The following is a 13,020-nucleotide window of genomic DNA, read 5'->3' on the forward strand; positions in this document are numbered from 1 at the left end:
TAGACGTGCGTACGCGTCGCGACGTGGTCTTAACAACCGTTACGTAAGCAATAAACTGTCATTGAATCAAGTACCGCTATAAATATGTCACCTTGAATAACAAAAGTATATTTTATTTTCTTATTGAACTCTCTTGAATTACCTTATTAACACTTATTTTCGGCGAAAATTGTTTCATTCACAATGCAATGAAATAGGTGCCTATTCACGTATGTATATCAATACTCGTTTATGATCTTTTGTCTTAAATATTACTATTTAATAATCTCTGGTCTAAATTATTATATTAATTCAATCCAAGTAAAGCCGATTACAATAAAAAATTTAATCATTTGGTGAATAATTGAACTATTTTTTATTTATTTTACACATTGATGTAAAAATACATATAAATATGTCATAGATAAACAAAAGGTTTTTAACTGCAACGGGGAGAGCCGTTTGAACTGTCATGACACACGAAGCCTCTGAAAAATCAATGTAGTAATATATTTTTATTGAAGCTCCCGTATTCGAGTTTTCACCATAAATTCTATATAAACAAAAGTTAAAAGTTTTATGGTTTCTATTTCAATCATATTTGAACATAAATGTATGTTTGAAGATAGCGTTTATGAATTCAGATAAATCTTAGAATCTTAACTGAAGAACGGATATTACGGTCCGTCTCTTTTAACTGTTTGTATAGATACTTAGTTCGAGTAGTGCCTGTTGTTGGTCCAAAACGAGTCTCGTTGCAAACAGCAATATAAAAGCGATTCAATGTCACGAGTTCATCACTGTAGAGATAGAATAAGAAACGTTTCCTAGCTGTATACAGTATAACTATTTAGTAATCTGTGGCTGTATCCGTATGTATATTGGAAAGTGTAGAGGTGATTAACTTGCAGAAGGAACAACAGCCGTATAACCCTACAGTAGTCGCATATCTAAAAGTGACGTGTTAGGTCGCGTGGTCTACAAGGGTATACCATTTTTAAAACAAGAAAAAGTACACAAATAAATAAAAAGTCTGTTTATTTATTTATAAATCTTCATTACTATATATTTTATATTTAAAATAATCAAAAAAACATACAAACATATCTTTTATGATTAGAAAAAACAACTGCAACAAAAAATACCTCTTTTTCTGTCGTAATATAACATAATTCATATAATAAAAAATATATACATAAAAATCCTTGTCTAATCAGTATTTTGCAAACAAAATAAGCATACAATTTCAAAATGGTCAGAACATAATATAAACTTTTTGCACGTACTGCACACCTTTCGTGTGTTTCAATTACGGGCTCTAACGCAGTCATGGTACCGACCAAAATAATTTCTTCGAATTGGTCCTGCTGTCGATGGCCGGGTAACGGGTTTCTTGGTGTGGAAGAACTAAGAACTAGATAAAAGAGGCAAATACATGGCATTTTCGTGGCACTTGCATGGCATTTGTGGATCCGCAATGGCGCAACCTAATGAGGTGTGCCAGGGGTTTCATCCAAGCCAGCGCTGTCCATGAGGAAATCACGAGGTTGAATAGATTCAAAGTTTTTATTTGGTGAATGTATATTATGTTAAACTTAGAGTTCACGAAGGATGAATTATAGTCCTTTTCATTTAGGATGATTCCTGTGACACTTCATCGTGTTCCGAATTACGTATTTTATGTTTAAAAAGTTTAAATAATTTTAGTGCATAATATTTTTATTTTATGGCGGCATTATTACCAAAAATATAAAAATGAAACATCTTAAGCTTATAAATCAAAAAAAGTATTGTTTAGTTTAATATAATGAGAAATAAAATAAAATAACACAAAAATATAATACCTACGCAATTCGTGTACATGAAATGGATCGTTGAAAAATCATAGAGTTGGAAAATCATATTTAATCGGCGCCCATCTTGTGATCGTTTGTCAATCGAGTCAATCGTCTAATACGAGTACGTCAGCCTTGTATACAAGTTGCATTTTTATATTGATACTTTACGTGGTATTCTGTTATTTTTACTAATTGTTATTGTTGACTTTTTGTTGCTGTTGTTTGCTAAGTTTCCTTAGTTAATTGTTGGCGAAATGCCGAAAAAACTAATTTTGGTACTTTATTCAAATCGATTTCATTTCCATATAGAATATTATCGATTATCGGAAACAATTGATACGATTTCAGTAACCGACATCTCTACACGTGTTAATAATCGATGTGTCACAGAAATCATCTTAGGTGGAAAGGACTATAATAACTGGAGCTACTACGACTACTGTAGGGTTATTACCATACAGTATCTACGATAAGGCATATAACACGATATAAAATTAAGGTTTTTTTATTACTTCGTTATAATTATATAACTAACTATATGCAGAGTTACAAAGTATTTCCATAAAGCTAATAATATATTAAAGCAAAAACAATCATTCGAATAAATTTTGCTAAAATATATAACCACTGAATGAATATGTTTTTCAATATGTGAACATAAGTCAAGGACGTGTTGTCTCTACAGTTAAACATTACATTTTCATATTATGTTTCAATAAATATAATAAAGTTCATATATACAAGTATAATAATAATTCATCTTTTAACTTGACTTTTAATTAATAAACTTTGACTCGCCATAATAATCGATTTGGTTGATCCTTGATCCTGAATATATAAATTATTTATTCCATATACTACCTACTGGAAAAATATTATTTGATTTACTGTGTGTTGTATCTATTAACAAGATGTATGGTTTCTTACACAAAACAAAAAAAGGCGACCAGAAATTACTCTTAGTATGTACTTTGTAGTCAGTGTCACCGTTAGTAAATAGACAACATTTTCAAAATATAAGGGTAGTATTTAAACGAGTGACTGTAAATTAAAGTTTTAGTTAACAAAAATAATAAATTGGGGTAACAGAATTACTAAGTGAGTGACTGACTGCGAGCGATGAAAAATTAATAGATCAGCAACTAACAAACATTCAATTTGCGTTACATAAAATACAAAATGAGCAGCTTCATAATATTTGAGCGACCTAATATTAATTGTTTGAATGACAAAATTACGTCTTGTATTATATTCATTATTTGGCATATGATTTATTTATACTGAGTGGCATTTTATCTTAATCGAGCTATTTCAAATAGAAAAATCACTTTGAAAAATACTATAATGGACAGAGTAGTTACTATCTGTTCAATTTGTTTTTGAAAGTTTTATCAAATAACTATTTGAACAATTTATTTTAGTGTTTTTAGTCGCTCTAGATGAGCGTAATTTAGTCGCTCACTTAGTAATCTATTCGCTCAACTAGTAATTTACTCGCTCATATAGTAATGTAATCACACAGTTAGAATTCTAATATATCAAATGGATTAATCACAATCCTCCTTTAGTACGCTCAATCTGTATTTTATTATCAACTAATTTTCGTTGCTTGTTTAGTTTATTTGTCGATTACCTACTCAAATTCATACCGCTCAAGTTATTAAGACGATACACAAAAAAAATCCACTGCTTGGCGGGCGGAGTCTAATAGCTCGCTATCGCGAACGCGGGTATGCGCGAAGTCATTCTTGCAAACTCGCCGCGCTGCCGCTGGCCGACTCGGGACAAACATGTATCGAGTCGTCATACAGTTATAATATTGTTATACATTTATTTAATTGTTGATTTATTGGTTTTATTTTCTTGCTTATAAACAAATAATCTTCTTTTTAACAACTACTTAGACATTATTAATAATTATTATTACGTATTTCGTAATGTTTACTTTATTACAAAATAGTACAGGTTATAAATAATCTTTAAAATAACAAAAAATATTGTTACTCTGAAAAAATGAAATGGTACTGAATAACGCGGACTACTGAATTGATTTAGATAGAATTTGATGCTGACGTAGATATTACATCATGCCCAGAAATGAAAGGTACTATTTCTGAAAGAACTTATAAACCCTAATTCTTCTCAGTCAAAGTCAAGAGTGGAAGATATCACTAATACAGTAAAACTGATGCGAAACTTTGGATGTTAATTTGTATATTTTTTTGTTAGTTGTTACTTAATCACGTCAAGACTACATTACCAATTTTGATAGAATATAGCTAATTGAACTTAACCCTAGAACAAATTATAGAAAAATATCAAGAGCAACAGAGAACGTTATATATAGCATTTATAGATTACCAGAAAGCATTCGACACAGTTTCACACGTAAGCATATGGGAAAGTTTGAGAGAACAAGGAGTCGAAGAAATATATATAAAAGTCATAAAGAATATATACAATAATAATACAGGCAGAATCAAACTAGAAACTCTCGGCCCGAGTTTTCCTATAGCAAGAGGTGTAAGACAGGGCGACCCGCTCTCTCCAACCATATTTATAGCCGTTCTTGAATCTATCATTAATAAACTTAATTGGAACAAATTGGGCTTGAATATAAAAGGCTCATATCTAACTCATCTCAGATTCGCAGACGACTTAGTTTTACTGACGGAGACAAGCTCTCAGTTACAGCTTATGATCGAATCCTTACATCTAAGCAGTACAAAAGTAGGTCTGGAAATGAATACCACTAAAACTATGGTAATGACAAACGGCTGGAAAAGACCAATAATAGTTAACAACAAGCCATTGGAATATACGCAAGCTTACGTATATCTAGGAAAGAGAATTAGTTTTGACAAAAGAAATAACGAATTAGAAATAGACAGACGGGTTAAATGTACTTGGAATAAATACTGGAGCCTAAAAGAAATTTTTAAAAGCAACATGCCAACAAATCTCAAAACGAAGGTTTTGAATTCAAGTCTACTACCATGTTTGACGTATGCCTGCCAAACATGGAAATTCACTTCAAAAATAAAAAATAAAATAAATAGCTGCCAAAGAGGGATAGAACGTAGTATGTTGAAGATAAAGAGATTAGACAAAATTAGGCACACTAAAATAAGGTCGATTACCAAAGCAACTAATGCTTTGAGTCATGCACAAAAACTGAAGTGGAGGTGGGCAGGACACGTCGCCAGACTTACTGATCAAAGATGGACAGCGAGAACGACAACGTGGAATGGCCCACTAGGCAAAAGGTACAGAGGGAGACCGTTAACACGCTGGGACGACGACATCAAGAGAACAGCCGGCCCTCTGTGGTACCAAATAGCGCAAGATAGAGACGGGTGGTCAGCTTTGGAGGAGGCCTTTACCCAGACAGGGGTTCATGCAGATTGATTACTTTAGTTCATTTCGTTAAATTAATTTCTTTTATTTATTTACAATAACTAAATAATTAATATTAGCATTGGAATACAACGAAATTACAATTACTAACACTACTAACAATCAAGTTTTGTATACACTTATTTTTTTTTACCGCGTAAGCGTTACTTTGTATAAATGTCAACATATCTGTATGAAATAAATAGGCTTTTTTATTTTATTTTTATTTATTTATTTTTATAGCTAATTGCCTGGATTTACACATAGGATACTTTTTATCCGAACTGAACACTTCTGTGGGATAAAACAGGATTCACGATATAACCTAATTCCACGCGGGCAATGCCGCGGTCGGAATGATATTTTTTTAAATAAAAAAATTGTTTTAAAAAAAAACACAAAATATATTGACGCATGTATTTATTTTTTGCACTCTATTATAATTGTAATTATTCATTACAAATAATCAAAATAAAATAGCCAGAACAAAGTTAGGCCCTGGTAGGGTAGGTAGGCAGGTACAGCAATGTGAGACGAACACTAGCTTATTTATACCAATAATAATGTATTATAAACATTAAATTAAGTTTACAACAAAAATACATAATATTAGCTAATGTGAAAACGAATCAACCAATCATCCCACAACAATGAAATGTGCACACAAATATTCATCCAAATCGGTTCATGTGATTAGGAGGAGTGACTGCAGCGCCATCTTCCGGGCCCAATTGTGTTTCCAGATCACCCAGGAACTCAATTTAATATACTTACACAAAATTTTTCGAAATGAAAACTCACATTACTATGTAAATATGAATATAAACCTGTTTTAGTACTGAGCAATTTCCCGCACAGGTGTAGTAAGTATAAATGAAATAAATATCAACATCAAATTCTTTATACAACATACTTATCTACCACCTACTAAGAAATGTAATTCTTGAAATTTTTTCGTATTTTTTTTAAATATAATACTACTCCAATGAGATCCTGTTCCATATTATGTCCACCATACTTCCACTAAGTTCACCATGATTTTTTATTTCTTTGCACTTTGTTGCTTTTTGCTAAAAATGGAATCATGCGATAAAACCAGTAGAGCGATGATAACATACATTTTTGACTGAATAAAGGTACTAACGAAGGAGTGGGTTCACATTGTGAACAATCAGTGGGTTTATTTTCCTTCTGGATTCCGGATTTCTGAAAAGATTATCTATGCTATAAATGAAAAAACCTTACACATTCGTTATATACTTAAAACAGGGGTACATATCAAACATCGTCTATAATACAATTATCATCAAATTTAAAATAAAACCAACTTACTTCATTAATTTGTTCCAATTGTAAGCATTCTTTTTCCTCCAAACTTTATGTTTCTTCTTCTTATTTTCTTTATTGTCCCCATTTGTCTTATCGTGTTGTCACCCTTTTTTACGATTGTGCGAGCGACACAAGTTCCCCGTGTGACGGCCGTAGCGGGAATGACTCGTGCAGCGATCGGGGTAGGAAGGTACAGGGCGGCTCTCGCTATATTGGCTGGTCGCGCGCTAATTTCAAGTATTTCTTGTTTATTTCAAAACCATCGCATATTTCAAAATTCTAAATCGGTAGACGTATAGGTTGTATATTTTATAGTCAATATCCAAAAAGTCGTAACTTTACGTTTGTTATTTTGAAGATGCCAGAGATTAAAAAAAAATAACAATGAGAACTTTGTATTTTTTTTCTATCGAGAAAATATCATGGAATCATGTTTCTAAAACGGTAGACGTATTGTGTTACTATTGAACTTTCTTGTCAAGAATTTTCATCACGACAACTTTAATAATATAAAAATTACGAAGGTTTAAAAAGGGCCGTAAATGTTAGAAAAATTAATTCATCACCTTAAATTAGTATCTCATAATCAGTCGCTCACTTTATTTTCAGTCGCTCGTTTTATTATTCCCCTAAATAAAATTAATTCGTAGGTATCTCTTAATAGAACTAATACCATTAGCTATATGTAGGTACGTTGACAAATTGGCATGCATTTAAACTTGTACACTGAAGATATCTGTCCTTAATGACGATATTAACGTAGCGTAGAGAGCAAATCAATACTTAGTATATATCGCAGCCATTTAGCTAAATTAAACATTTAATACTGGCCTGGTATATAATTGCCGTTCAGTCATTAATTAATCAAATAGTTTTCTACCTAAACACATGCCAAAACATTGGATATTCGGGTTTGCTTTGAGCCACCTGAATGTTACATTTGTTAATTGTAATTATTATTATAAATGGATCTCACTGTTTACATTTGCGAATGTCATAATGGTAATTAAATTAATTACTAGGATTTTGATAACTCTGAGTATACAGGTTTAAGTATTAATTGAAAATATATTCTATGAAGAATTGTCTCACTTCCGCGTGCCGAAGTCGCCGCATTACCGAGTGCTAAAGCTGCTCTATTGCTTACTGTCCTCCGATACATATTATAATCATTTTATTTCACACCTAGAGATATATAAATACATGTTTTCATAATATGTATGATATAAAATGCATTTTCGTTACAAAATAATGAAGCACCTACAAAACCATGCACGTGTCCAGATTAGATAATATTAGTTAGGTATGTAGAATAAAAAAAATCATAGATTTTAGCTAATATGCTTTTGTAGCGATTCATAAAATGTTCTTTTATACATTTGCAATACCGTCCTCCCAGTGAAATTGCTCTGATATTCAGACTGCCAAAATTATAAGGATACCGATTTGCCATTTGGCTACGAAACCCGAATAAATCATTATATTATGTCGTTCTTTAACATCGCTTTAATAAAACCTATGAAAATTTCTCAAATTAACGGACAATTTAAAGATCTTGAATAATTGTAGTGTCGGTATATTAAACCTCATTAGGTGCGAGATAAAATCGAGCAACTAGATAGCTGCAAACGAGTGGAGCACGTTTTACGACCTTGTTAAGTCTTACAATTGTTGAACTTGGCGCCCGCGGCTTCACCCTACCATTACTGACTTAGGAAGTCTTTCATTAAGCTTAAGATTAGATGCTTTTAATTTTATATGTAAAGACTGTAACCTTCCAGACCTCATGGTATAATTATGAATTAGGGTGTTCAACTTGATCAAAGTTTTTATTACTTATTTGTTTTAGGGGTGTTTAAGTAGAGTCAGTTTATCTAATGATTTCAGTTTTACTTTGGATAAAACAAATACATATCGCATTGTTAGTTACACGTGGTATACAAATGTATGTAATTACTATAATTTATTATAGCATATTATATGAATTGTATCAATTCACAAGCTTGTTTTTAATAAGTAGATGTAGGTAGATAGATCTACGTCATATTAGAGACAGTATTTTACACCAGCTCACCGGCAAGTCTGGCCTCATATGGAATATTGTTCTTATCTCTGGGCTGGAGCACCACATATCAACCACTTTCCTTTGACCGCCGTCACCGTTGAGCCACTCGAGTCGTCCTCAAACCCGAGCCAAGCGATCAGCTCGAGCCATTAGCATTGCGGCGTAATTTTGCGTCTCCGTACGAATTCAACCAATTGTAAAGGGTTTCGAAGAACTCTTTGACTTTATACCAGCAGCCAAATTCGACCATCACACTACTCGGTAAGATGCAACACCTAGATGAGTGGTCTTGAGCAACCGTGTACTTTTCATGGCATTTTCTGCCCATGACTACTAAATTGCGGAACAGTTTTCCATTTAATCAGTTATGCCATTTGCCTATGATTCGAATCGCAATGTTTTTTATTACGATTTAACAATGATTTGATGATTGCAGTGATTACTTATCGTTATCACCAAGTGTCTCGCTGGCTCGTTTGATGGTATAAAAAATTATATCAACTGAAGTTTAACCTTTTTATTTTTAACCTGTTACTAATGAAAGAAATAATTCGGTTGTACAACTTTTACATGCGAAAGAACAGATTAATTAATATTTATAGCGCCTACAGAAAAAGATGAGCAACAAATGCTGTATCACAAAGTTCCCCAACTTTTTATTAGGAGAAAGTATTTGTACCATATTGCTTTTATAAAATAACACGAATAATTTAACAGTATGAAAGTGATGACGTCATTATAGACCAATATTCACTTCTGTTTCGAAAATTCTACATAGATACTTATTCTCTATAAAAAAAACGGATCATAAGCACTTTTGTGGTAACCATAAGTCTACTAACGTTTCTTGATCTTGAAAAAGCAAAAGATGGTTTAGAAGGTATTTATTATTAAACATATTCATTTGAAACAAAATAACGGTGAACCTAATATTTTTCAAATATGTATTGTTAATATTTTTCTTATCTTACACGTGTCTGATGATTATACAATTTAAATAATATTGAAACCCAAATTATTTATTTTCAAATGCGCATGAATAAATATTCATAACACATTCATAGGTACAGAAAAAGTTAAGTCTATTCTCTCCAATCTGCTCTATCAATTAACTTTCTTAGAAATATCGCAATACATTACAACAATGCTCTCTTATTTAAAAAAAAGATATGTACCTACTATTACGTAAACAAACAGGCATAGAATAATTTTAAGCAAACTACTCATTCTATAACTTCTGTTCAAATAAGTTAATTGACAAACTGATGCGGGTTCAGCACTCTTAAAAGGTAAAGGTTTCCTAAAAGTTTAAGTGGAGTCCCATATTTCATGAGTTAATGACAGCCGCGGCTCTCTACAAACAAATAATATTAATTAAGTGTTTTTTAACATCAACAGCCTCTTCAATGAAGCGTGGACGTAGAACCAAGGAATTCCTTGATAAAGGATCAACCTACTTTGCAATTACATACGTAGGTATACTAAAAAATACATGCTACGATGTAAGAACTTTTCGGTGCTTTTGGTAGCGGTTGAAAACATCTCCGTCTGGCATTGCTCAGAAGACTGATGACCATACTTGCCTGTACGAAAAACAGGACTTTACTTTTTAATAAACTATCAATCTCACTCAAAATTACTGCATTTTGAAAGTTTATATACAAGCGTATATTAACTGTTAGTTCACAAAGATGATAATTATCTAAAAAAATTGTATTTACCTACTTAATTTTCATATTTTTTTTGTAAGTTAAAATATTTCTTAAAAATTATTTTTATTTCAACAAAGTTGGATAAAATATAAGACATGTTGTTGGCTCACATCAACGTCCCAACTTACAAGAAGTTCAAAAGTTATGGATGAAATATCAACAAAACTTATACAAATACTTTTGCAGGCAGTTTTGATAAAATTGAATGTAGCCGAGTTACAGGATGCAAAACTATAAGTCAAGGATGATTTGCTATGCTTTTTCAACTTTTTTGTAGTACGGAACGTTACGGAAGTAACAAAATTATACTACAGTAAATTTATGGAATCATTTCGATTTTCGGTCCATTGCTCTGGTTAAATGTCTGTCCGATCCCAAAGCCCTTTGATATATCAAACGGACAGAGATTTCCAATATAAATTAAATGAACCTCTTGAAACTTAAAATTAAACTATATATTATATCAACATAATATTTAAAGATAAATATTACATGGATAACAATAATTATCATTGATAATAATAATGATTGGTTTGATTATTTAATTTCGTATTACCATTCTGTAAACTTAGTTAATAAGTACCTACTCAATAATCTTTATAATTAATTAAAATTTAGTTACCTAGATAATACGGCCTTCCCACTAACGTAAACGATTTTACATCAAAAGTACATACTTAAACATAATTTTAATTTGTCGTGATGAGCATTTTTATCATAAAATAGTTAATTTCAATGGTATTTTGCGATTATTCTATACCTACCGACTATTGTTTTGTTTCTAAGACATTAGATATACTCATCAATATAAGTAACTATGTATTAGTAATATAGATCCTGTTTAAATCTTGACTGTAACTTTAACTATTCACGATGCTCGTAAACAAAGAAAGTAAACTATTTGCAGAACAAACCTTTTTGTGTTAAAATATTGATTTTTTTAACTGGCTGCATTCGATTCTTTCAAGTCAGTTGCCGGAGAAACTTCGGCGCTCTGTCGTGGGAAGTGTCAAAAACTTAAAATAAATTTTCCGTTTTTAATTCATTATCCGCCATGAATCGAATGGAAGACAGTGTTTTATCGCCTTCATATTTCTGGAATTGTCTTACACTAAAAGAGGAATGTCCATTCTTCTCGAGAAGCGATCCAACGTTGTTCTACTTTGCAGTTGGTTTGACCGGACTGTATGCTGCATTATTATTAACGATCCTTATTGACTTAAAGTTCTATTGGAGCGTGGATAATTTGCAGTATCAAGTGGATTATTACGTTAACTTTATAAAGAAGAAAATAAATAATATTCAAATCAACCAACGAAGGCTTGTGAGTACACAGGAACGGACGGACAAGCAGTTAAAACGAAGCGAGCAGTGTAATAAAATAGTGAACGTTCTCCGAGGGACACTCGCAAGCAACCCCGAAGAAATATCACCCGCTGCACAAATAAACGAAGATAGTAAAACTGTTCCTTCAGAGCCTTACAGTAAATGTTTTGAAATTAACAACATTATAGATTTTATGCAATAAAAAGTGTCTAGACTATATAAATACGTACTAAAAATAGTAAAATCGTTAACAGTATGCACAGAATAAGTAAATAAAGTTTCATTACAATTCATTCAAAATATAGAAAATATTTTGATATGTGTACTTTTCATTCAATAGTGAAGTCCCATGTCCCCAAGTGGGGTAAGGGGCAGATGCATATGTTTCACTGATCGATTTTCTTTAGGGACAAGTAGGTGATCAGCCTTCTGTGTCCTACCAGACCGAGACATTTTTTTTTTATCGTCTCCGCCGGGAATCGAACCCAGGACCCCTTGGTGTTACGCTCACGCGTCAACCACTGTACCAAGGAGGCGGTCAAATTCTTTCATTCAATACGTTGAAGCTTTTCATTCAATACGTCTTGTTAATTCATAACATTTCATTTAATTAGGTAAGTATCTAGTTTAGGACCTACTGATGAAGGACCATGCAAAACTTATTTACATTTTAATGGTTAAATAAATAGGTACTAGGCAAATCGAATATGCATAAAAATATGATAAAAAAGACCTGATTCATGTAAAAAAAACTGATTTCACTCGGATAAGCACGATGTTACCGCAGAACGATATTAAATGTCAGTTACTATGTTGAGTGAAGTATGCAGAAAGTTAAACGAATTCTAGGACAGGAAGAGGCGCCGGTTAAAGTTAAGCAATTAAGAAGAGTCTAAGCGGCGAGATTGCATGAAACCAACTTCTTGTTTTCCATTCCGAAAACTATCTTCATTACACTGACAGTGTACGCGTACGAGATGCAATGTTTTCCAACGTTGCATATCAACCCAAAACTACTTTAAGTTTCAAGTCTACACGTTTGTCAACATGGTACAACTCCAAACATGTGCTACACTTTTGCGTATTTACACAAATATATCGTAACACCAGAACTATAACTCTATTTTTTTTAATCTATCTTGTAGGTACATCTTGAATTCTTTGTGATTTCTTTTTTTAACTTAATTATTTTAATTGCCCTCGAGATATAAAAATACGTCATTATAGGCACTTGGTAGCTATCAAACTGTTTACTTAAATTGCCTTGTTCAAATACGAGATTCATATATTAAATCAGTCTGTTTGTAACATTTCTTTATTTCCTCATTGGCTTTTATAGAAACGTTACCATAGAAATTGCGAAGAAAATATTTCA

General features: G+C 32.1%; 1 protein-coding gene and 1 long non-coding RNA gene across 2 annotated transcripts; one reads left to right on the plus strand and one right to left on the minus strand.

Moving 5' to 3' along the window:
- Positions 1-5,616: 5,616 nt before the first annotated feature.
- Positions 5,617-7,109, minus strand: LOC149905148 (uncharacterized). Its single transcript, XR_016457197.1, has 3 exons — positions 6,546-7,109; positions 6,358-6,419; positions 5,617-6,283 (listed from the first exon to the last, which is right to left on the minus strand). It is a non-coding gene; the product is annotated as an uncharacterized LOC149905148 (long non-coding RNA).
- A 4,264-nt stretch (positions 7,110-11,373) lies between these two features.
- LOC149905149 (uncharacterized) lies at positions 11,374-11,847 on the plus strand. Its single transcript, XM_090106473.1, has one exon. The coding sequence runs from the start codon at positions 11,374-11,376 to the stop codon at positions 11,845-11,847; it is 474 nt and encodes a 157-aa protein (XP_089962599.1).
- The last annotated feature ends 1,173 nt before the right edge of the window (positions 11,848-13,020 follow it).

Source organism: Colias eurytheme, chromosome 10 (genome assembly GCF_061535395.1).
Source record: "Colias eurytheme isolate Ceu_HAF_F1 chromosome 10, ilColEury1 Martin Lab GWU primary, whole genome shotgun sequence".
Lineage (NCBI taxonomy): Eukaryota > Metazoa > Arthropoda > Insecta > Lepidoptera > Pieridae > Colias > Colias eurytheme.

Coding starts and splice junctions, on each gene's coding strand:
- LOC149905149 (XM_090106473.1), top strand. CDS start 11,374: ATGAATCGAATGGAAGACAGTGTTTTATCGCCTTCATATTTCTGGAAT.